The following is a 21729-nucleotide window of genomic DNA, read 5'->3' on the forward strand; positions in this document are numbered from 1 at the left end:
CTGTGTCATGGACTGTCACTAACATTGGAAATTTTACCGCAGCTAGACAGTACTTCAGGAACATATTAGGTCAAGTAATGAAAAAAGACAAATCAAATATTTGATTTCTTTATAAGATTTCGAGGGAGTGTTTCAGTTTCAGTGTTTCAGACTTTACGCATTACACACATAAGAGACTATTCATTCATCTCATGTATTAAATGATACAAAATATAAATAAACACCCAGGGTGCTGTTGGATATCTCATTTCTACATAAACAGTAAACAACCTGTAAACAGTTGGTTGTACAGAAACAGGCTCTCCTGCTGTGTCTGTTTGGGATGCATTCTGTAGTCTGTTTCCACATGGAGGAGGGGGGGGGGGGGGGGGGGCTCTCGTTAGCCCTGCTTGTCTTAAGTTGTGTACATCGGCGCCGTGATCCCTGTGCCAGCTCTGACCCTGGCAGCTCTAGTGTGTTCTTAAGGCCTTGGCATAGACCGGCTCCAGGAAATGAAAGGGGAGCAGCATGAACCACGCCACCAGGAAAACTGTGCCGGTCACCGCCAGCAGCACGTAGCGTCCGATGAACAAAGTGTCCACTATCTGTAGAGAGAGAGAGTGAATCTGCTTACTGTCAAAACTTCTTAACAATAACACAGCAAATTTTTAACTTTAATAAATAGTATCGAATGCATGGGGAAAGCATGGCCGTTCATAAATTCACTATTTCCTCTATTTGCCACTAGATGTCAGGAGAGGGCTGTCAGAAAGGCTTTGTGTAGCAGAGAGAGGATGTGGCATAATATGAGGCCCTGAATGGACATTCTGCAAACACACACACACATGCAAATACACCAGGATTGCAACTAACAACCATTTTAACTTCTGATGAAACTTTCGTTTATCCTCTTGATTAATCAATTACTTGTTTGGTCTATAAAATATCAGAAAATAGTGAAAAATGTTGATCAGTGTTTCCCAAAGCACAAGATGATGTCTTTAAATGTCTTGTTTTGTCCACCACCCAAAAATATTCATTTAAGAAGCTTGAATCAGAGAATTTTGACCTTTTCCTCTTAAAAAATTAAATTAAATTAAATTAACTGATTATCAAAATAGTTGGCGATTAATTTAATAGTTGATTGATTAATTGTTGCAGTTCTACACAGGAAAGTCTACGAGACTTATTGTCTTTAAAGTTTAAATTACAATGAGAACAAAATAAGGTGATGTCATTTACTTTTAAATATTCCCAGTAGCTGACAATGCTGAATAACTGACGGGCAGCAGACGCTGAATTGACTAAAGTGCACACTGAGAGCTTCAATATTTCTAATGCAGCGTCTTAAATAGCGAGCAGTCTCCTGGCCCACTCACACAGCTGTGGAATGTAAAGTGACTGACGCCGACAGTACCTGCAGCGCCAGCGCTCAGACATACAGTGTTTGGTCATTGATAGACAACTTTGCCTGAGGTTACGTTGTAGCTGGCTTCTTTTCTGTGACAAACCGGTGACTGCTGTCAACTGCGGGCTTTGACAGAGAGAGAATATTTGGCTACAAGGACGCACAGTTAGATTTAATTTGAGATAATCCTGAATGATAACCGGCCTAACTCTGTGCTGCATTCAGCAGACGTGCTGTTGTGAGGGTTTCAACTGTGTGAGGAGTGATGGAGACATCAGAGCCAACTCAAACATACTATGAATGGTATGTTTTGGGCTCTAAATGGCAAATTCTCTGCTGCCATTTTCAGTAAATCTCATTTTAATTTGAATTCAAGTTTACTATTTACTACTTGATTAAAATTAACAATGATAATAAGTCATGCATCAGTGTAGCAGATCTGTATCTGCACTGAACAGATCAGCCCAACATGATGGTCTCTTAGTCATGTTGGTACAAAATTGTAATTGCAGAACCCTAAATCATATAATCAAAATTTCAAAAAGGTAATCAAAGGCTTAATAAAAAAGTCTGTTTAGGATCAGAACAGGGTCAGCAGCAAAATATGTATTAGCCTAAAAAAGATCTCTATTAGTTTAAGTGTACGCTATAATATTTTCATCACTTTACCCTGCCTTTCCTGATGGGAAGCCACTGATATACAAGCCAGATATCTCTCTCCAAAGCAACCAGACTCCTTAGGGAAAAACAGTAATTTTACCTCACAGAACACAGGAGTTGCAGGTTTATCACTGTGTTAATTTGTTAATTTGTTTGTGTTATTGTGGGACTTAAGTGAATCCATGCTAAAACACAAATCACACAATAACACAAACTAACTAACCCATCATGGCAGCAGTAGACCAGGAAGCATCATGGTCTGAGGTAAAATTACTGTTTTTGCTAATGGAGTCTGGTGGCTTTGGAGAGAGAGATGTTTAGCTTATATACCAGTGGTTTCCTGTTGGAAAGGGTAAAGGTAAATATGTTCGAAATACAGAGTGCACTTTAAGATTAACTCCACAATCACTTTTTTTAGCTGGAAACTAATGTATATTGGTATTTGATTGATTCGGGTCATTTTTTGTTCCAAGTGTTTTAATTTGACACCAACAAACTCCACCTCTCTGCCTGCTGTAAAAAGAAAGAAAGAAACAAAACAACAACCAACATCTCCCTCAAAGTAGAGTTGGCTCACCTCCTCCAGCCCCCCCTCGAGTCTTTGAAAAAGTGTTTCTTTTCAAATATAAGCTGATCAAGACTCATTCACAGGAGTTTACACTGCATTTTGCTAGCCCAATATTGAGTATTTTCACATGTTGGTGCCATGGTTCACACTTTCCAGGCTTCTGACAGCTGGGGAAGCACCACTGGACTGTGTTCTTTCCTCTGATTGATCCAACTACGAAGGCTATGGCAACCTGGTGAGGTTAGTTTTAAGTTGGTTATCCAAAAGACATTCACTCCAGATCCAGGAGATGTCTACTGGAATAACCAACGTAAAACTAACTTTGTGGTGGTTAGGGCTACAGCTATGTACTGACACTCCCCCACAGACACACCAGACACTATGCACTACTGTAGGTAATACATTGACTATGTGAGTGCCTCATACAACCCTACTTCAAATAATCCAAACTATCCCTTTAACATCTCAATTTTAAGTTAAGCAACAATGTGTAGTTACAGCCTCTTATTCTCTTACACACAAAAAACAATTCCTGCTAATTCCCAAAGAGGGAAAAACAAACACTGGTATTGAATCACTCCTCAGTATTAGCCAATAACCTGAGTTAAATAGTAGGAGGACAGAAGAGTGGAAGCAGCATGTTATTAGTTATGGGTTATTTGTATAGTAACTACTTACAAATACCCAAATTACTGTAATAAAGTTGTTTTTTTGGGGGGTACTTCTACTTCTATGAGTAGGTTTTCAAGTCTGCACTTTTACTTGTACTTAAGTATGCATTACACTTTCTAATCTACTTAGTGATCAATTATGATTTTAAAAGTAACTGAGTATAATTTGAATTAACATCCAAATCTTTCATCTGCATTTTTGTAGCCAAGACGAATATCTGATTGCAAACTGTCCAATGAAAACCAGGACATATGGACCAAAAACTAAACACTGCAGCAGCACAAGTTTGGAGTAAAGATGTTAATGATTAATCATTAACTGATTAATTGCCATTGAGAATTTAACCAATTAAAATTCATGGGTATTTAATAGTGATGATAACAATTTATCAATGATCGATTAATCAGTCGTTAAGAATTGAATTGATCGTGTAAAATTTAATCAGCTTCTGAAATATGTAGCTCTTCATGTGTTTCAAAGGCTACACTCTTAGAAATAAGGGTTCCAAAAGGGTTCTTCCTGAAGGGCTGTGGTTCTACCCAGAACAATTTGCTTCTGAAGAACCCTTTCTGAAAGGGTTCTTTGTAAGACTTAGGGACCATTAAGAACCCTTTTCATCCAAACAACCTTTTTTAGAAGAAAGAGTTCTTCAAGGACTGTTGAAATGGCTCTCTGCAGATCCCCCTGAATGTGTTCTAGTCAAAACCCTTGGAATATAAAAAGGTTCTCAGTAGTACCCCCTGGTTGGATTCTTGTTAGCACCCTTAGAAAGGTTCTAAGAGAGGGTTCTAGGTGAAACCGTTGCACCATAAAGGGGTTCTCTGTAGAACCTCCCACAGGGGGTTCTAGGTGAAACCTTTCACAGCTGGTTCTAGTTGTAACCCTTTATGTTGGGTTCTAGGTAGAACCAAGTGAAGTTAACTTTTATAAAACCTTCCAACTGAACTTTTATAAAAAGTTCTAACAGGAACCAAAAATTGTTCTCATATGGGGACAAGCTGAAGAATCCTACATGGTTCTAGTTAGCAGCTTTACTTCTAATGGTGTATGTAACACTGTGAGAGAACGTGGAACATGTTGCTGTGGAAATGAAGCTTTGATTGAGGGGCTGTTTGGTAAATGCAACATTTTTAACATTTTGCAGATATGATTAATTGATTCATTGATCATTAATTTGACCAATGATCGGTTAAGGAACCAGCTGACAGTTTGCTGTCCTAGTATTTAATCAGTAGTCCATAAATTGCATTGATTGCACATCATTTGACACAGTTCTGTCTGGTGGAGCCATTTGTCAAATAAGGAAACTTCAATGTAAAAATTAAAATGAGAAAAAGTTAGAAAAAGTTTTCTAACACTGGTACTTTTACTTGTAATCAAGTAATATTTTAGCACTGTAACAGTACTTGTACTTGAGTATTTTCAGTATTCTTTCCACCACTGCCGATAACCAGGTGTACTGAGAGTGTGCAGGGTACTGAAGGAGGTGCTTTAAGAACTTGATATGCAGCATCTATTATTGGTAACTAGTTAATAAACAGATTTGACCTTTAGACCTGGCATCACTGATGAAACGAAATGCTACGACCACAGTCCACAGGCTCTGACACACAGCCAGGCAGTGGTTATTGATTCCTATACTGTAGGACTGAGACCTGTACTGTATGTTGAGGGAATAACTTTAACAGCAGTGTGTCTGAAGACACCACATGTTTGTTGTTTCAGCTGCTGAAAACTAGCTGCTGATTCTGGGGTGCTGGTTATTTTCTGATCCTGCTGTTCTTTATCCCGGTGGATAATCAGCAGGGACACGAACCACACGACACTGCAGCTCGCCTCGGTAATACGTCAATTAACGGATCTGGAGCAAACGAGGCGAGGCAGGAAAAGTAAGATCCTCAAGATCAAAAAAACGTATTTGTCCTCTGGCCTGTAGTGCTGCCTGCAGCCTTTACTACCAGAAGAACTATTTTTGTCCAAAAAGAAAAAAAATGTCTGGCACAACAATTATTAAATTCTACATTTTCCGCAGGGACTTTTTTGGATTTGTATAGCTAGTCTAGAAAGACTCAACACTAGCTAATATGGACGAACAGCCAATAGACAGGTTATGATGGACATTTTAGTTGACAAAATGTTAAAAAACATTTTTTTGAAATTTGGGATAAAGGCTGCACATTTTTATAATTGGAGAATTGGAGTAAGAAGCACTCTGGGCCTAAAACGATAATTAATTAAAACTAAATGATTGAAAAGAGAACCATTAAATGAAATCAATTTAATGAAATTAAGTGAATTTTTCACACCATTTTTTGTTAAAGGCACTCGGAGCCACTGGAGAGGAGCAAAAGAGCTGCAGATTGCTGACCCCTGATCTAGATTTTGTTTGATTTTGGTGTGAGTTGCATCGACCGAAGAGATGTCTGCCGGTGTCTCTTTCCAAAAATCATGTCTAGATTACTCAAAATAATCCACAGACCTTGTTGTGAGCAGTTTTATGTAGGAACTAATCTCTTTCTATTAGTAATAAAGTTGTTCCGGTTGATTCTACTGCAGAAAGAAAGTAGTTCCTTGGATGGATAAATAGCACAACATATGTACTTTTGATTTTGGGGTGAACTGTCCCTTTAAGTTAGAGGAAGTTTGGAGTTCATGAAGTTGCAACTGAGAGATTTAATCAACACTTCACTGATGGCTCTCTGGGTCTCTGTTAATATTAAGATCATGAGCCATGAATATGCGAATACAAACTGAGAAAATGCCCTTAAGCCAGATAATACCATCAGCCCTACTGCTGACTAAAGAGAGATTTCACAGTACAGAGAGTAGGGGTGTGTGTGTGTGTGTGTGTGTGTGTAGGAGAGGTGGGGATGATGTATATCGTCTCTTATGGATGCATTTAACACATCTCACTTTTTAATTTGCCAATTACACAGCAAGCAGGACCCCAAAGTGTGGGCCATGTTTTATTAATGTGCCATTGAGTGCACGGGTGGGAGCAGGCAGGCGGGCAGGCAGGCGGGCGGGCGGGCGGGGGGCAGGTGGGAGAGTATAAACCACCCCCACCCTCTTGTCTGGGACTAGCCTAATTGGCACTATGATATTTTACTTTTGTTTAACAGCAAGGTTAGACATTTCTTACACACACACACAGCAGCAGCAAACACAGTCATACACGTTATCTCTCCGCCTGCAAGCAAGATTTCAGGTTTTTGAGTGTATTCGCTGAAAACTGGTCTACAAACACCGAAACATGACATGAACGCACAAAAAAAAATCCTTGCCTGTGAAGCAGTTTTTCACCTTCACTTTTATTTTTACCTCTGCTCAAGTGCTGTCGATAATCATACAGATGAGGATTTTTAATGCTTAAAATTCCAGTGTTTCTACTCCTGTATGAAAACTGTCTATCAACCTTGATTTCTTTCTGTTTAAAATAACCAAAATGAGTCACAGAGGATATTACACATTCTCTGGTTTCCAGAACTAAACTCTGGTAGGTGCTGCAGGATGCCTCTGGCTAGTCAGTTATACCACGTCTGTTCAGTTCTTAGAAACCCAATTTAAATCATTTTTCTTGAGGTGTTTTTCTTAAATTCTCCGTATTGCATTTCATTACTTGGAGTATGTGTGTTTTGATGTTTTAATGAAATACTGCACAGGCCAACAACATTCTTCCACCTTTGTGGACAATAAAAATTGTATTCTTCCTTTAAAATAAACTGTTAATATATTCAATTCATGAAAAAACTACAGGTCACTCAGTAGGGTGCAGATTTCAGCAAGGCAAGAGATGGTGAAGCACCTACTGCAATGTTACCACAACTGCCAGATGCAACCAGGGGATACTGTCAAAGTTTTGAATTAAGTTTTTTGTATAGTATAGTACAGTGTAAGTTTTCTTATCTAGATGTATGTTAAGTTTTTAATAAAGTTTTCTATAAGATGTATATGATAGTGATAAAAGCGCAATAAGTCCAAACTTCTCAACAAGTAATTGCTTTATAGCGGTGTTCTTCAAACTTTTTATTCCATGGTCCACCTCAGAAAATATTGAGCTCTCCAAGTGCTACCTGACTATTTTGTGCAATCTGGTATAAGCCGGCACTCTGGAAACTTCACTGGCGCTTCTTAAGTAGCCACAAGCAAAAGAACAAGTTTACTGTCTCCTCCTGACCTTCACTTCACTTCTCTTGGTAATAGCTCTTGATTGGAGCCACAATTGCAGTGTTTTTGAAGCATTTATTTTTAGCCTCTTCATTTTTACCTCTGCTTATTATCCTTGCCATCACAGTTGAGCTCATACTGGTAATCGTGGATGATGTATGAGTATGCTACGTGCATGACTGTGACCATGTAGCAGGTTGATATTGAGACAAAAATACAAGAAATTCAAAACTTATTTTAACATTTCAGTTATCTCATATTTTTCATGTGTTTTCAGTCAAAATTTGCAGCATTTTGATTGAATAATATATTCAATTTTAAGAAAAAAGTTCTGATATTCCTCTGAATACCACTAGAAGTAGTTTCCTTACCACCAGTGGTACATGGACAACAGTTTGAGAATCTAGGCTTTACAGCAATATTACAGATGTAGAAATCAGCATTTTTGGAGAAACTCGGAAAACTGAAATTCTAAATAATGTACACTTTCTGTTGTCTATTCATAGGTTGGGGCCTGCATTTCCCAGTGGAAGCTGTGGTATATTAGAAAGTTAATATTTTGGCATAGAGGTGATTAGACCGACCCCAATAAGTGAATTTAATTACGACAAGTAACCACTACGATGTTGAAGTTTCAAAAAATAGTCTCACTACAATGAAATGGCTATTATGGGGACTGTTACGTGCCACAGTGTGTGTATGTTGTTGAGCTCTCCTCTGTCCAGGTTCTGCCCCTCCTCCCCCTTGTGAGTTGCAGTGATTGGCAGCAGGTGCAGCCACTCTGCAATCAGGGCCTGGCTGTTAAAAGCTGGGAGAGTCAGGGGCGCAGTGGGACACTCGGTGGACTGAGGCCTGCAAGTCTGCAGTCGAGTCCTGCAGGGGCAAGCTAGACTGCTCGTGGCGGTTTGTGTAACATGTGCTTTGCTAGCTCTCACAGGGAGCAAAGTCACTCGTGTTTATGTATCATGTGTCTTGCTAGCCTCCCCGATTAGCGAAGACACTCATTGGGCGCCCCCATGTGCTTCGCTAGCTCTGCCAGCTACCAAAATCACTCGTTGTCCACGTCTTCTTGTTTAGCCACTCTGGCTATTAAGGACACTCTTTGTTTTATTTAATTTGTTAACTTAATTTTACACTTTAATAAAAGAACCTCTGTTTACATTTTTGTCTGTTTTCCCTTCTTCCTTTTTCTCTCAGTTAAATTTATTTATTGTTAAACCCTTCATCCATTAGCCAAATCTTGAGGGTCGTAACAGGGACTGATGTCATGATTACAACTAGACTCACTGAATCCAAGTCTCAGCTTTCCAGTCAGACCCAATTTATACAATTCCAGTACTGGTTATGGATCCCAGCATGTACAAATATTCCAATACATCATTTTTAGAATAGACAAAAATAACACATTTATACAGCAGGCAAAAAACTGCATGGGACTCAAATAAAAAGGGCAGGGCAAGAGGAGACTTTTAGGTAGCTATAAGACTGTTTTCATTCAGACTTCTTGAGGTGAGATGTCAAGATACCCTTTTGGAAATGACCATGGCAGTTTTTCCCCCTGCCTATCTTATCTAATCTTAGCCTAACATTGGACGGTTATTTAGCTCAGTGGTTCCCAACCTTTTTTCCTTGGAGCCCTTCTTACTAATATCTAAGGAAAACTGAGCCTCCCCAGCCCAAACACACACCAAAAGAATAAATAATTCATTCAAAAGCTTTACTGTCCAAAATAAACATAGAAAAAAAGAAAAAAAGTATTTTAACAATTTTATTTATAAGTAAAGATTAACCAGTTAATCACTTACAGACAGGTGACACATTTTGAAACATGAAACTTTGTTGTGTTTTCCTAAAATTTGTCACCTGAACAATTCTATCACAAAACATAATTGTGGTTGATAATAGCACAATAACATCTGACTTAATGCAATGAAGAGGTGAAATCATAATTTTGTGTATAAAAATGTAATTTACCACAGCTGTACAGTGCTGGAAAAGCTTAAAAATGCACCTTGAAAATACGTATGCAAATCTGATTTTGAGGACATCAGAGCAGAAAATGTCTTGGGGGCCCGGACCACAGGTCGGGAACCAACGATTTAGCCAACTTCCCAACAAGCTTGGAGAACATGGTTGGTACCAATGAAAGCCTCAAATCATCTAGTTTCATATGATAGCAGCAGCATCTTCACTCTAGATTTGATCTGCCACAGATGAAACACTCACACACGCATACACACGATCAAACGCATGATCCTCTTCAGCTTACGCCTGGCGGAAATAAAAATAAACCACTGTGAGAAGACTCCTTACAATTAGGGCTTCACCGTATGGTATACAATAAAAAATCATTTGGTGATTATTTTTGACAGATTGCAACATGATTCATGGTTAGTGGGGATGATCACTTTTGTATTGCACTTTTACTTCTCACTGAACAACAACAACAGAAAAAAAGAAAATCATGATGATGTGACATTTGTTGAGGTCAGTACCATCTGGAGAACAAGATTTGTAGACCAGAGCATTTCTGCAGAACTACAGCACTTCATTATATTAGGCTGTTTTGTCACACATTTTTTTTTCCTTTATCAAAAAAAATTACAGCTTCTGTGATTTGGATATTGCACTTGGCCATATTGTGTTTTTGGTAATAATTTAAATGTGAAGCCCTACTTATAAAGCTAATTGTTACATCCTACAATCATGTGAGGTCTTCAGATGAAATATTAAATAAGTAATAGGCCACTTGTTAATTAATAAATGTTGAGAACTCAAAGTAAGCCCATGGCTGGCGATGAGCTTTTATTATTACAAGTGATTTTACATGTGACCTCTTTTAAACCCTGGAATCGATTTCTAAAAGTAGCCATGGGTTGGTTTTACCCGTCAGCCTCGTACAGAAATCCAGGAAGTCACATTTTGCTGCCTGCACCCCCCCCTCCTCTGTAGCTGGTCTGGTATCTGCCTTTGCACAAAGGCTATAAAATGCGAGCTGGCCAGGACGGCCGGCTCTGCTCTGCTATTTCTATGGGGTGGCAGCTTGCTTGGCAGATCTGGCCGGCTTATTGGCACGACCCGGAGGCAACATGGGGGAGTGTTTGTTCTGTGTTGCTGTTGGACTAAGATAAAGCAGAACAGGCCTTTACGGCGAGCACACACACACACACACACAGACGTGCGCACGCGATGACACATGCTATTTACAGGTAGTGGTCTGCTGCGGATACTGGCTTATATATCCTCAATCGGCACAAATAAAGGAAAATTATTCTGCTCTTACTGACAACCACACATGATCTGAGCTTTGTCTTTTAAGGTTTTGCCTCATATAAACACACAGACGCACACATGCATACACAAAATATGAATTAACCTTTGAGATGCTAAGATCTGTGACACAAGACACCTTTATTCTACTGTCACGATTAACAAGCATAAAATAAGTGACTATTTTTACTTCATTTACTGTTTTTAAATGTGTTATAGTGCAACAAGAAAACAGGCTCTATAATATGTGATTAAATTCAAATTCAATCATTTTTGGGAGCACAAATGTGTGCAAGAGATGACCGTTCAGCTAGTAAGTAAGCTGTTTGTTTGTGGGCTCGGTCTGAATCCTCATATTTTTCACGCAGTGGTCTCAGAACCCAAAACATTTGGTGGTTAATGGAATCCAAATGGCCTCACAACAGAACTGAAAACATCCCAGGCCTGCTTTAATTTCCAACTGATGTACATTATGTTGTCGTTATGCATGAGCCACAATAACAGACGACAGTGACACAAGCCTCTGTGTTGTTAATGCAATAAATTGATATAAATAATACTGATTTTGAATGTTTCCCTGTCATGGATAGGGCAGCAGGATACACAGCATACAGGTGTAGGGCTGTACATAACTCTCATGGTCTCATGTTTTAGCCCACCTCATGTCAGCTGTCCACAGACACACAGAGTCCTGCAGGGCCGTAACAGACTCAGATTTTTGTCAGTTGAACATGATTTGACCGATAAATTGTTCTTTTTTTCAGTTTAGCGCCACTCTAAACTCCATATATTAGTGTTTCACCAGATAAAGCAACATGGATTTTTTTTATTTGGTTATACTGATGCCTTGTGATGAAGTACACAACCAAATGAGACAATAAGCAAGAGGACTGGATATTTCTAAATAGCTGTTTATAATACCCGTTGTCAGGTTGGATTCTCCCGGAAGTCAGACAAAACACTTTATGTCACTCACCCGAAAGAGCCTGTTTACATTCTGACAGGCAAAGTATTGCAGTGAGTTTTCCTTTACCCAGTTAAAAAGAAGCAGTGGATTTATCTTGAGGAAATTTTATTTTCACATTACACCTTGAGGTTACGGCTGATACTGTCTAAGGATGAATGGGACAGTGGCAAAACATATTTGAAAGGATTCAAAACCAATCCCGAATCTCACTCAGGGAATGTCGTTCATTTGTGCAAAATCAATCACTCAGATCCCTCAAGTGTATTATCATTTGACTGTGCAATATGTGCAATACCTTCTTCCTGTGTGCAATGGTGTCCTATTTTTTATATTTCCCAAACATTATTTATGTTTTTTTATTGATGCTATTTCTATTTTGCTGTCTATTTAGCTGCTGTAACACTGCAAAGTAAAGAATATCATGTGAAATACATTTTTAAAATGTTTTACATCAGTATATGAATTGATGTAGGTGGCTAAAACAAAGCTAACTAACGCCTGACTAAGCTTACTTGAAAATAGTTAACATGAGCAGTAAATCTGAGCACGATGCACTCATGACATCTGTATGAAGTTGAGAAGCTCGACCACTGAAAGGCAGAAAACTATTTATGAGCAGACCTTGCCCTATCAGTGTGTGTAACATGTTTAGCGCATTTGATTATCCATTATTAGCTGTTCATCACAGTGATACTGATTGCATATTGTGCTTTTGTTGCTGCAAAATAGACATGTAGTAGAATCTAATGCAGTGATAAGTCATAAAAACAAAACTATGGTTGAGGTGGTCATACCACTTTTGTCCACAGGCATCATCAGAATCAAAACAAAATGAAGATTCCTCGTAGTTACTCCAGCATTGTGATATGAACACATCAGATTTCCACACAGTCAGAGAAAGTATAAGTGTCCGTTCTATCACAGGCGAGTTGAGATATAAAATCCCAGCATGCGTCTCTCCTGGGCTGCTGACAGCACTGTCACCTGCCCCACACGCTGGGGTAGCTGCAGCGGCTGACAGCACGTCACCTGCGCTCCACGTCTGCGCTCCATCCCTGTCACTCTTCTCTGCTTCCATCACACTTAAGTTTTGTGGCTGTAAAATTTACAGCCTGTCATGCTGCTTCTGTTTTGTACACAATGACACAGCTAACATTACTTAAGATTCCCTTTATTTCTAGTTCTCCCTGTGCATTTTTGCCTCTGCACCCATCACAGTTAGTTTGTTGGTCTGTGGTCATTTTGAGGTTTATAAAGTTTACAGCCTGCCATACTGTTGCTCCTGTGCAATGATGCGGCTAAAAAGACATAAGTGCAGAGAGCTGACTGACAAAATGTACGCTGATGAAGGGTTTTCTTGACTTATGGTTTGAATCACCGATTTTTTTGGAGGCAGCCCTAAGGAGGTCATAAATTGCCTCTTAATGCAGTAAACAAAATCAAATCGATAACAGCTCTCAGGCAAAAAAAAGTTATCTATGGTATTTGCATTTTAATATAGTACAACAGACTCACTTCAAGCCTGGGCAGGACATGAGTAGGGTTGAACGGTATGCAAAAAAAAAATAATGCTGTCATTATTCAGACTGATATGGCGATTGCAGTATGACAAATGTTAATTTTTGCATTTCATTTTCACTGACGGTAGCGAGATTTTTGCTGGGCCGGTACCAGACACGTCTGGAGAACATGATTTGTAGGTCGGGGCAACTCTGTAGCACCACAGTGCTTCATCTAATGGTATGTTCTGACATTTTACCTTTATCAGAGAAACTGATATTCTGATTAACAAGTTTACTTAGCTGAAAATACAAACCTGTGGCCAATAAAAAATGATTAAACTGACACAGGGATTTGTGTAGAGGTGTGTGAGATCAGTGCACAGAGCCGCTCACCTCTGTCTCTTTGAACGGAGGAGCTGTCTCCGGGCTGCGGGGGAAAAACACCAGCCCCAAAGTGATGGAGAGAGCCAGGAGGAAAACAGGGACAACTCCTAACCTGGAAACACACACACACACACACACACACACACACACACACACAGTTAAAACAAAGTCAAAACAAGGAGGGTAACATAAGGATGGAGTCCTGCTGCTGATTAACTAAGACTTGCAGTAAACTCTGGGTTATCTGAGGATAAAGTCATTAGAAAGTACCGCTGTATTTTTGTTTTGTAGTTGTTAACTTTCCAATCAAGTAAACAGCACCGTGTTTCACCTCAATTTAACTTTACTATAACTGCACCCCACACAAGTGCACAGTGTTTGGTGTCACAGTGCATTCTACACAAAAGGAACGTTTAGCTGTGTTAGGGTCTGATGTAAAGTAATTGCATGAGTATTAATCAGCAGGGACTGGAAGGTGCATGGGGCCAGCAATCAATTAGTAAAGCAGCATGTGGGTCGAATTAATTGTTTCATAGAATTTAGGAAACTGTGGTTATTTTTACTGCTCTCTCAGGGGACCAAACAAACTGTTTAGGTGGCAAAAAAAGAGTTGCAGCCTTTCTGTGTGAAATACAGGAAAATAGTTAAAAACATTACTTTTTTTTTTTATCAGCAATTGATTCATGCCTGCTAAAAATCAGTTATTGTAGTACTGTTTTCATTTAATTTTTATTTACATTTTGTTTAAAATGTTTGTTTTCAATTCAGTTAGTTTGCAGACTGGTTTGCTCAAACTGTTTAATTTTTATTGTTTAAAAATGTTAAGTTTTAGTTTAGTTTATATTAGTTTCAGTATTCATTTTAATTTGGTTTACACAAGTAGCACACAGTGTTGTTGTTTCAGCTAGTTTTCATTTTGTCTAAAGTCTGTTTTTTATTTGTATTTCAGTTAACCAAAATGTTTTTTCACACGTTTTATTTTTAGGTCACTATGATAACCCTGCTAAAAACTCAATTAAACCACATTCCAGCTTTGACTTTCTTTCTGCATTTTCCCCTCCCTGAAACATACCGCCGTGTTCAATATAAAGGGCAATATTTCTGTGTGAAATCCAGGAAAATATATTAAAACTGTTTAAGACTTTTTTTTTTAAATCAGCAATTGATTCATGCCTGCTAAAAGTCACTGAGTTATTTATTTTCTTTTTTTGAGTTTTTGTAGTTCAGTATTTTTTAGCTGTTTCTATTTTTAGTAATCTTTAGACTTTTATTTTCAATTCAGTTTTCTTTCAGTTTGTTTCAAGGTTGGGTTTGCTTGTTTCACTTTAGTTTAGTTCCAGTATTGGTTTTAGTTTGCTGTTTTTTTTAAGTACACAATATCATTTCAGTTAGTTTTCATTTCAAGTCTTGTTATTTTTTTTTTTATTTCAGTTAACTACAATGTTTTTTCATAACTAGTTTTAGTTTTTAGTTCAGTTTTAGTTCACCATTTATTTAGTTCACCTGCTTAAAATTCCAGCCTTGATATTCCTACATTTTCCCATCCCTTAAACACATCACTGTGTTCAATAGTCAGATACAGGAACCGTTTTTTTTTTTTTTTGTTTGTTTGTTTTTTACATTTTATTAGAATAAAGGGCTACCTGGTCAGTCAAACAAATGCCGAATTTAACAAAACACCTCACTTATGCCACAGTTTATGTTATTGTTGTTGTATGTTCAAGAATTTATGTGTTTTGACCGACAAGCAAACTTACAGTAAATTTGCAGAAATGTGATGCTGACTCGTTTGTTCCCATTCTATCTATCTTATCTAATTTTTCATTACCTTATGTGTTTTCTAACCGTTTGTGTGTGAGAGAGTGTGTATAAATGCTGGTGTCTCTGTGGTCACTCACTTCGCTGATCCAGAAGCTCTCAGCAGCATCATCCCGAACACCAGAGCAGCGATCCACACCACGGCGATGACGAGCACGCCTGTACCCACTTCTAACACGGTACTGGCCATTTTTGTTCAGCGGCGTTTTGAGACAGTTAAACGGTGTCTTGCTTAAAATATGGTTTAACGAGCATTATTAAGCAACACTGTAGCGACTTAAGTTCCTACATTAGCTCGTGGGAACTTCCACTGGCGTGATGCTAAGTTAGCTGCTACCGTTAGCTCTGCTGTGCTGAGACCGACAGCTGCATGTTTAACTAATGAAAAACGTCACTTTTGTTGTGCGACACGCAACTTTCCTCCGTAGAAAATATTATTTCGTGGACATTAACCCGTCAATTCTCGTGCAGTAATCAGTTGAACGGATAGAGACCCTTTTTCAGCGTCTGTTGCTTCCTGGTAACAGCAAACTGGCGTTTGATTGGATACACAAACGCGAGCTGAGCCAATCATATGCGTCGTTACTGAAAGACATAGTCACCCAGTATGTCTGGCTTTTTACATTCATATCTGTAGGTTTTTATTTATTTATTTATTTATTTATTTACCCCCTTCTATTCTTTTCTTTTCTATCTTACTTTTACTAGTAATACCAAGTGAGTTTTATTCATGTGAATAGGCATTCTGTGTATTCTGTTCTCATCTTGTCTTATTTTCACATCTGGGTTTAATTTTTCATCGTTTTAAGTAACTGTATAGTAAGTGTGATAATGTACAGTGAGCAAGTCATTATTGTGAAATAAATCCCAACAGGGTGAGGCAATAATATCATTTTTAAATCCATAAATCATCCTTACGTATTTGACATATTTTACATCAATTGTGGTATTATATTTCTCCTTTTATGTTCGTTCTGTCTTTTTTATCAGATGCAGCTGGTTTTATTATTATTAATATTATTATTACATTCCATTTTACTTGTTGAAAGTTTTTCCTCACCTGAATCAAGGCTCTTAAAGGACAGAGGGTGTTCCACACTGCACAGATTATTAAGCCCTTGAGGCAAACTGTGATTTGTAATATTGGGTTATATAAATAGAATTTGACTCGATTCTGAAATCAAATGAAGATGTTTTTGTCTGTAGATGTGTAGGACAGGATGTCCCTGCCTCACGACATTCATTCATTTAAAAGATTTTTAACACACATTTTGCCTTTAACAAATTTTGCACCTTCTGCGATTTGAAAATCTGCAATTTTGATAAAATTCCAATTAATTGTGCAGCTTTTTATTCTAATGTATTCTGTTCTATTATTCAAAGTGGATAACTACCAGCAGCTATGTAAAATCAATACCAAACAAATCATCAGCACAAGGCACACACACACACACACACACACACACACACACACACACACACACACACACACACACACACACACACCATTCAAGCACCCATGACTAACCTATACACATACTCAGAATACTTTGGATGCTGTTCTATGACACAATAATGCATTGGAGCATTAAGCACATTTGATCCAGGCACATTTACAGGCTACAGCTGCAATTATCACCACAATCACTGGCTCTGCTGGTGGCTGTTCACTGTAATCACAAGGCTGCAGCTTCTACCTGTGTCCCTTTGACATTTTATTCAAAACTACTTCCTGGCTGCCTATGGATGGAGCGTGTCATAATGGTTAATTCACTGCAGTGGCCTCGGCTTGAAAATTACAGTGTGCTTGTTTTATGGGCGTTCCAGTTCAACTTCAGGAAAGTTAGAAAGAAACAGTCACAGGCTACAATTAAAAGTAATTGTTTAAAAACTCAATCCCATCCTGGCAAGGAGGGCATTCCTGCAGTTCTTTTTTTTTTCTGATATCAGTCACTTGTCTTGTGTGTTTTTATCTGAGAATATCCAGACGATTTAGAAAGACATTTCTGCTCTCAGTAGAAATTCATCTCTGTCTATTGGGGCTGTTATTTGCAGCAGAGCTCCTGGTTCCCATCATCCCACCTGTCTGTTTGAAGAATGTAATAGTTAATGCAGACCGACAGGGGGCTGGCCAGACCCGCGATTCAAAGGCAGGTTCGGCGCGTGCGCGCGTGCGTGCGCTCCAGTCCCACTCGGAGTGCTGGTGCCTCTGAGTGCTTACTGGAAGGAGACGTGTTGCCTTTAAGTGACCCTCGTAAGATCCGTTAATCCAAGGTTTATTAGTGATTTGCATACTTCAGAAGGACTGAGTCCTATTTTAAACAATTTAGAACAATCAATACTCAGAGTAAAAAAAATAACATACAGCAAACCTAATTTAACCCTTATATATGCCACCTAAATCTTTAGATTGTTCTTTTGAGCATGTTTAGTTTGAGATATAAATCTTTATTTTGAAATATTAAGTAATTGTTCTGAGATACAAAGACATTATTTTGAGATACTAACTCATTATGAGATAAAAGTCTTTATTTGACATACTAAGTCATTATTTTGAGATAAAAGTCTATAACTTGAGATTCTAATTCATGATTTTGAGATGCTATAGATCATTCTTTTTAAATATAAGTAATTTTTTCGATATATCAATCATTATTTTGAAATATTAACAGTTTATTTTCAGATGCAAGTCTTTATTTCATTACTCTGTTAACAGCGTGAATACCCATACATGGATTTCCTGCATCTGTTGTCTCTCTGGTGACAAAAATTCAGGTTTTTAGTCTTTATTTAATAGGAGGGGGGAAGACATGTCACAAAGGACCAAAGGCTGGAATCAAACTGACAACCCCAGCCTCCACACAAGAGGCATGTGTTCCTCCAACCGAGCTACCAGGGCAACCCAATTAATATGAGAAACTTTCTGAAAATAATGACTCTGTATCTCAAAATAATGGGAATTCTTCTTGAAAGAAATTCTGAAAATGATAGCTTAGTATCTCAATATGATGACAGTGTATCTCTAAACAATGAGTTAGTATGTTAAAACAATGGCTTAGTATCAAAATAATGACTTATTATCTCACAATGAGTTTGCATTTCAAAACAATGAGTTATATATGATGACTAGTATTTCAAAATAATGACTTGGTGTCAAAATAATGAGTTAGTAGGCTAATGACATATAATGATACAGTATCTCGAATTATTGACGAAATATCTAAATCATTATTCTGAGAAAGTTTCCTCAAATAACTTGCAGGATCTTGTGTTTTGAATCACACTGGCGGAAATGTTCTTCCATACCAAAGTAATTGAAGGTTGTAGACACATTTCCCTCTCAGCCTGCAGTGTCTCATTCTGCTGTTTTCCTCTCAGAGATGCTGTTGCCTCACTCACCACAAACTGGACATGAATGATGATTGAATAAGATACTCATGATACTCTTTAATTTCATTGCCACGTTAGATTTTTGTTTGTGTTTTTACTGCAAAACAGAACACAAGAGAGACATTTCTCGTGAATTTGTGGTCTGTTGTGTGTATCTTTTATTTAAAATCATTCGAGCTGATCGGGAACAACCTCAGCTGATTATACAAAAATGTGTGTTGTTGTCATTGTAAGTAGGACTGCCGTACAGCCTGAACACACTTTCTGTCTTCCCCCAGATTTATGTGTTTTCGAGCGGGAGAGTACCATCATCGTGAATTGCCGTATTTCCCACGGACACTGGAAGGCATCAGCAGCCCGGCGCTGGGAAAACGGGGATCTGGAGATGGAGATGGAGGTGGGAGGGGCCTGGTGTGGCTGACGTCAGCGGCTGTGTGGAGGAGTATAGGCTGTGCTGTCAGCCCAGTGTCAGTCTGATGAAGATTGGCATGCAGGTAAGCTGTCATTCATTTTCAATGTCAGTGCATGGGAGCAGGGCTTTACCACTTCAGCGTCCTTTTTTCCCCTTTACCCCCCCTTCATTACAAAAGGCAGGACATTATTCATACAGTCAGACAGACAGACAGCCAGGCAGCCAGGCCACAGTGAGAGAGAGAGACAGAGAGACAGAGAGGGAGGGAAAGAGAGAGAGAGTGAGGGAGGGAGAGAGAGAGAGTGAGAAAGGAGGGAGGGAGGGGGGGGGAGAGAGTCGAGGTGGGGGAGAAAAAAGAGAGAGGGAAAAGAGACGAGATGCATTTTTGTGCTGGACTGAAAGACCAGTGGATTTTTTCCCCTTTATTTTGCTTGATGCTGCGTTTGGATTTAAAAAAAAAATGTCGGTAATGTTTGTGATGCGAGTGTGTAGGATGTGTTGTGTTTAGCGGCGGATGCTTTTGTGCAAAAAAAAATAAAAAAATATATATATTGTAATTTAGAGACTTAGAGTGATAATAGTGACCGGATCGGACAGAATGAGCGCATAGCTGCAGGAAAAGCTGCGACTTATTTCCACGGCTTTGTCACATCGCATTCCGATTATTTGTATATTTACAGTGAATTTTGATTTTGAGCGCAAAAAACCCATTTTGTTGTCTTTTTTTTTTTTTTTTTTTTTTTTTTTTTTTTTACTGCTGCTGCGATTTTTCTCATGCTGAAGTTACATGTGTTTTTATTCGAGTAAAAAGGCTTTTATTTTGAATGGCAAAGTTGGTGTGTTTGTATAAAAACGCGCTTGGATTTTCAATGTAAAATAACTCCCAAGTTAATTCAGTATTATTTTTTTTTGGTCACAATAATTTGTCTTTAGTTTTAGTGTATGTGCTCTGTGTGTGTGGCTGTTTTTGTTTGTTTGTGATAGAAATAAACAAATAAACAGCACACCAATAGTGACAAGCTGAAGATAATATGTCACCTTTAGTTTGAAATGTCACCTTTTTATTGATAATTCAGATATCTGTTTTTCAAAGTAAAACAACGTATTTTTTATACAAAGCTTAAGTCCTGTATTTATTCCTGAAAAATGTGAAAGAAGAAGGTAGTTATTTTCCTCAGTGTCTCTACTGTAAAAGGTCAAACAGGGAGTCTAATTCTGGTTACATTTCTCTGTGAATTCATCTTTAAGTGAAGTGGTATCTATTGCATCTCATATATGTCACCTTTAGTTCGAAATGTAGCCTTTTATTCTTTGTTTGCAGTTTTTTTCAAAGTAAAACACAATTGTTTTTTGTACCAAGCTATTTATTCCAGAAAAATGTAACGCAGAAACAGTTATTTTCCTCATGTGTCTTTACTGAAGGGAGGCTAATTCTTTTTTGCATTTCTTGGTGAATTAATCTTAAAGTGAATTCGTATCTGTTGCATCTCATATATGGCACCTTTAGTTTGAAATGTAGCCTCTTTATTGATAATTCAAATATTCTTTGTTTGCAGTTTTTCAAAGTAAAACAACAAAGGTTTTTTTATATCAAGCTAAAGTCTTGTATTTATTCCAGAAAACATTAAAGCAAACACACAGCTGTTTTCCTCATGTCATGATTTCTAAAAGGTCAAACAGGGAGCCTCATTCTTTTTACATTTCTTGGTGAAGTCAGCTTTAAGTGAAGTGGTATCTATTGCATCTCATCTGCCACCTTTAGTTTGAAATGTATTTTTTTTATTGATAATGCAAATATCTTAGTTTTTTCTCCAAATGTATTCTTTTTATGTTTTGTGACAGGCATCATTTTCCCTTTGCAGTTTTTCAAAGTAAAACAACACAGTCTTTTTTTTTTATAGAAAGCTACAGATTTTTGAGTATTTATTCCAGAAAAACACATCTATTTTCCTCACCTGAGTGTATTTTCAAGGGTCAAACAGGGAGTCTGATTCTTTCTGCATTTCTCTGTGAATTCATCTTTGATTGAAGTGTTTCTACTGCATCTCAGTGAGCTCTAATGTTTACTCTCAGCCTTCCCTGCCCTGCAGAACCTCTCTACACCGAACACTGGCCTTCTTTGTGTGCCACTCGCCACTTTCTATTTCAGATGACCAGGTTATTCCACAATTGCTCCGATGACTATTTCACTCACAGGAGACGTTTGAGTGGCGTGAAATGCCGTCAGCGCGATTTGTCGGCGCTCTCTCGTACACTGAGGCCCTGTTCGATTTGATTTTAATGATGTTGCAGTTAAAAATGCACAGATTCGCAGCTCGTTTGGTAGTTTTAGTGAGTCGAACCTGGTCGACTGTCAGCTTCGATCTTTGCCCCTCTGATATTGCATAAATGTTTGTGTACATACATAGTTTTGGCAAAACACATCTGGAGCTGCAACAATTAATCTATTAGCTGTTCACTGTTAAATTAATTACCAACTATTTATAACTATATTAATTACGAACTTTTACTATATCAAATTCTTTGATTCCA

At 38.2% G+C, this 21729-nt stretch overlaps 2 protein-coding genes across 2 annotated transcripts in view; one reads left to right on the forward strand and one right to left on the reverse strand.

Annotated features, from left to right (window-relative positions):
* Window positions 1–362: 362 nt before the first annotated feature.
* Window positions 363–15910, reverse strand: tmem218 (transmembrane protein 218). Its single transcript, XM_084730693.1, has 3 exons — window positions 15476–15910; window positions 13587–13689; window positions 363–584 (listed from the first exon to the last, which is right to left on the reverse strand). Exons 1-3 carry the CDS (start codon window positions 15583–15585, stop codon window positions 450–452), a joined length of 348 nt encoding a protein of 115 aa, XP_084586819.1. The 5' UTR covers window positions 15586–15910; the 3' UTR covers window positions 363–449.
* Window positions 15486–21729, forward strand: part of pknox2 (pbx/knotted 1 homeobox 2) — a 163353-nt gene continuing 157109 nt past the window's right edge. The window contains exons 1-2 of the mRNA XM_084730691.1: window positions 15486–15574; window positions 19064–19279. The gene's annotated coding sequence lies outside the window, so the exon portion shown is untranslated. The remainder of the gene's footprint in view (window positions 15575–19063; window positions 19280–21729) is intronic.

This window comes from Lutjanus erythropterus, chromosome 11 (genome assembly GCF_056507025.1).
Source record: "Lutjanus erythropterus isolate fLutEry1 chromosome 11, fLutEry1.hap2, whole genome shotgun sequence".
Taxonomy (NCBI): domain Eukaryota; kingdom Metazoa; phylum Chordata; class Actinopteri; order Lutjaniformes; family Lutjanidae; genus Lutjanus; species Lutjanus erythropterus.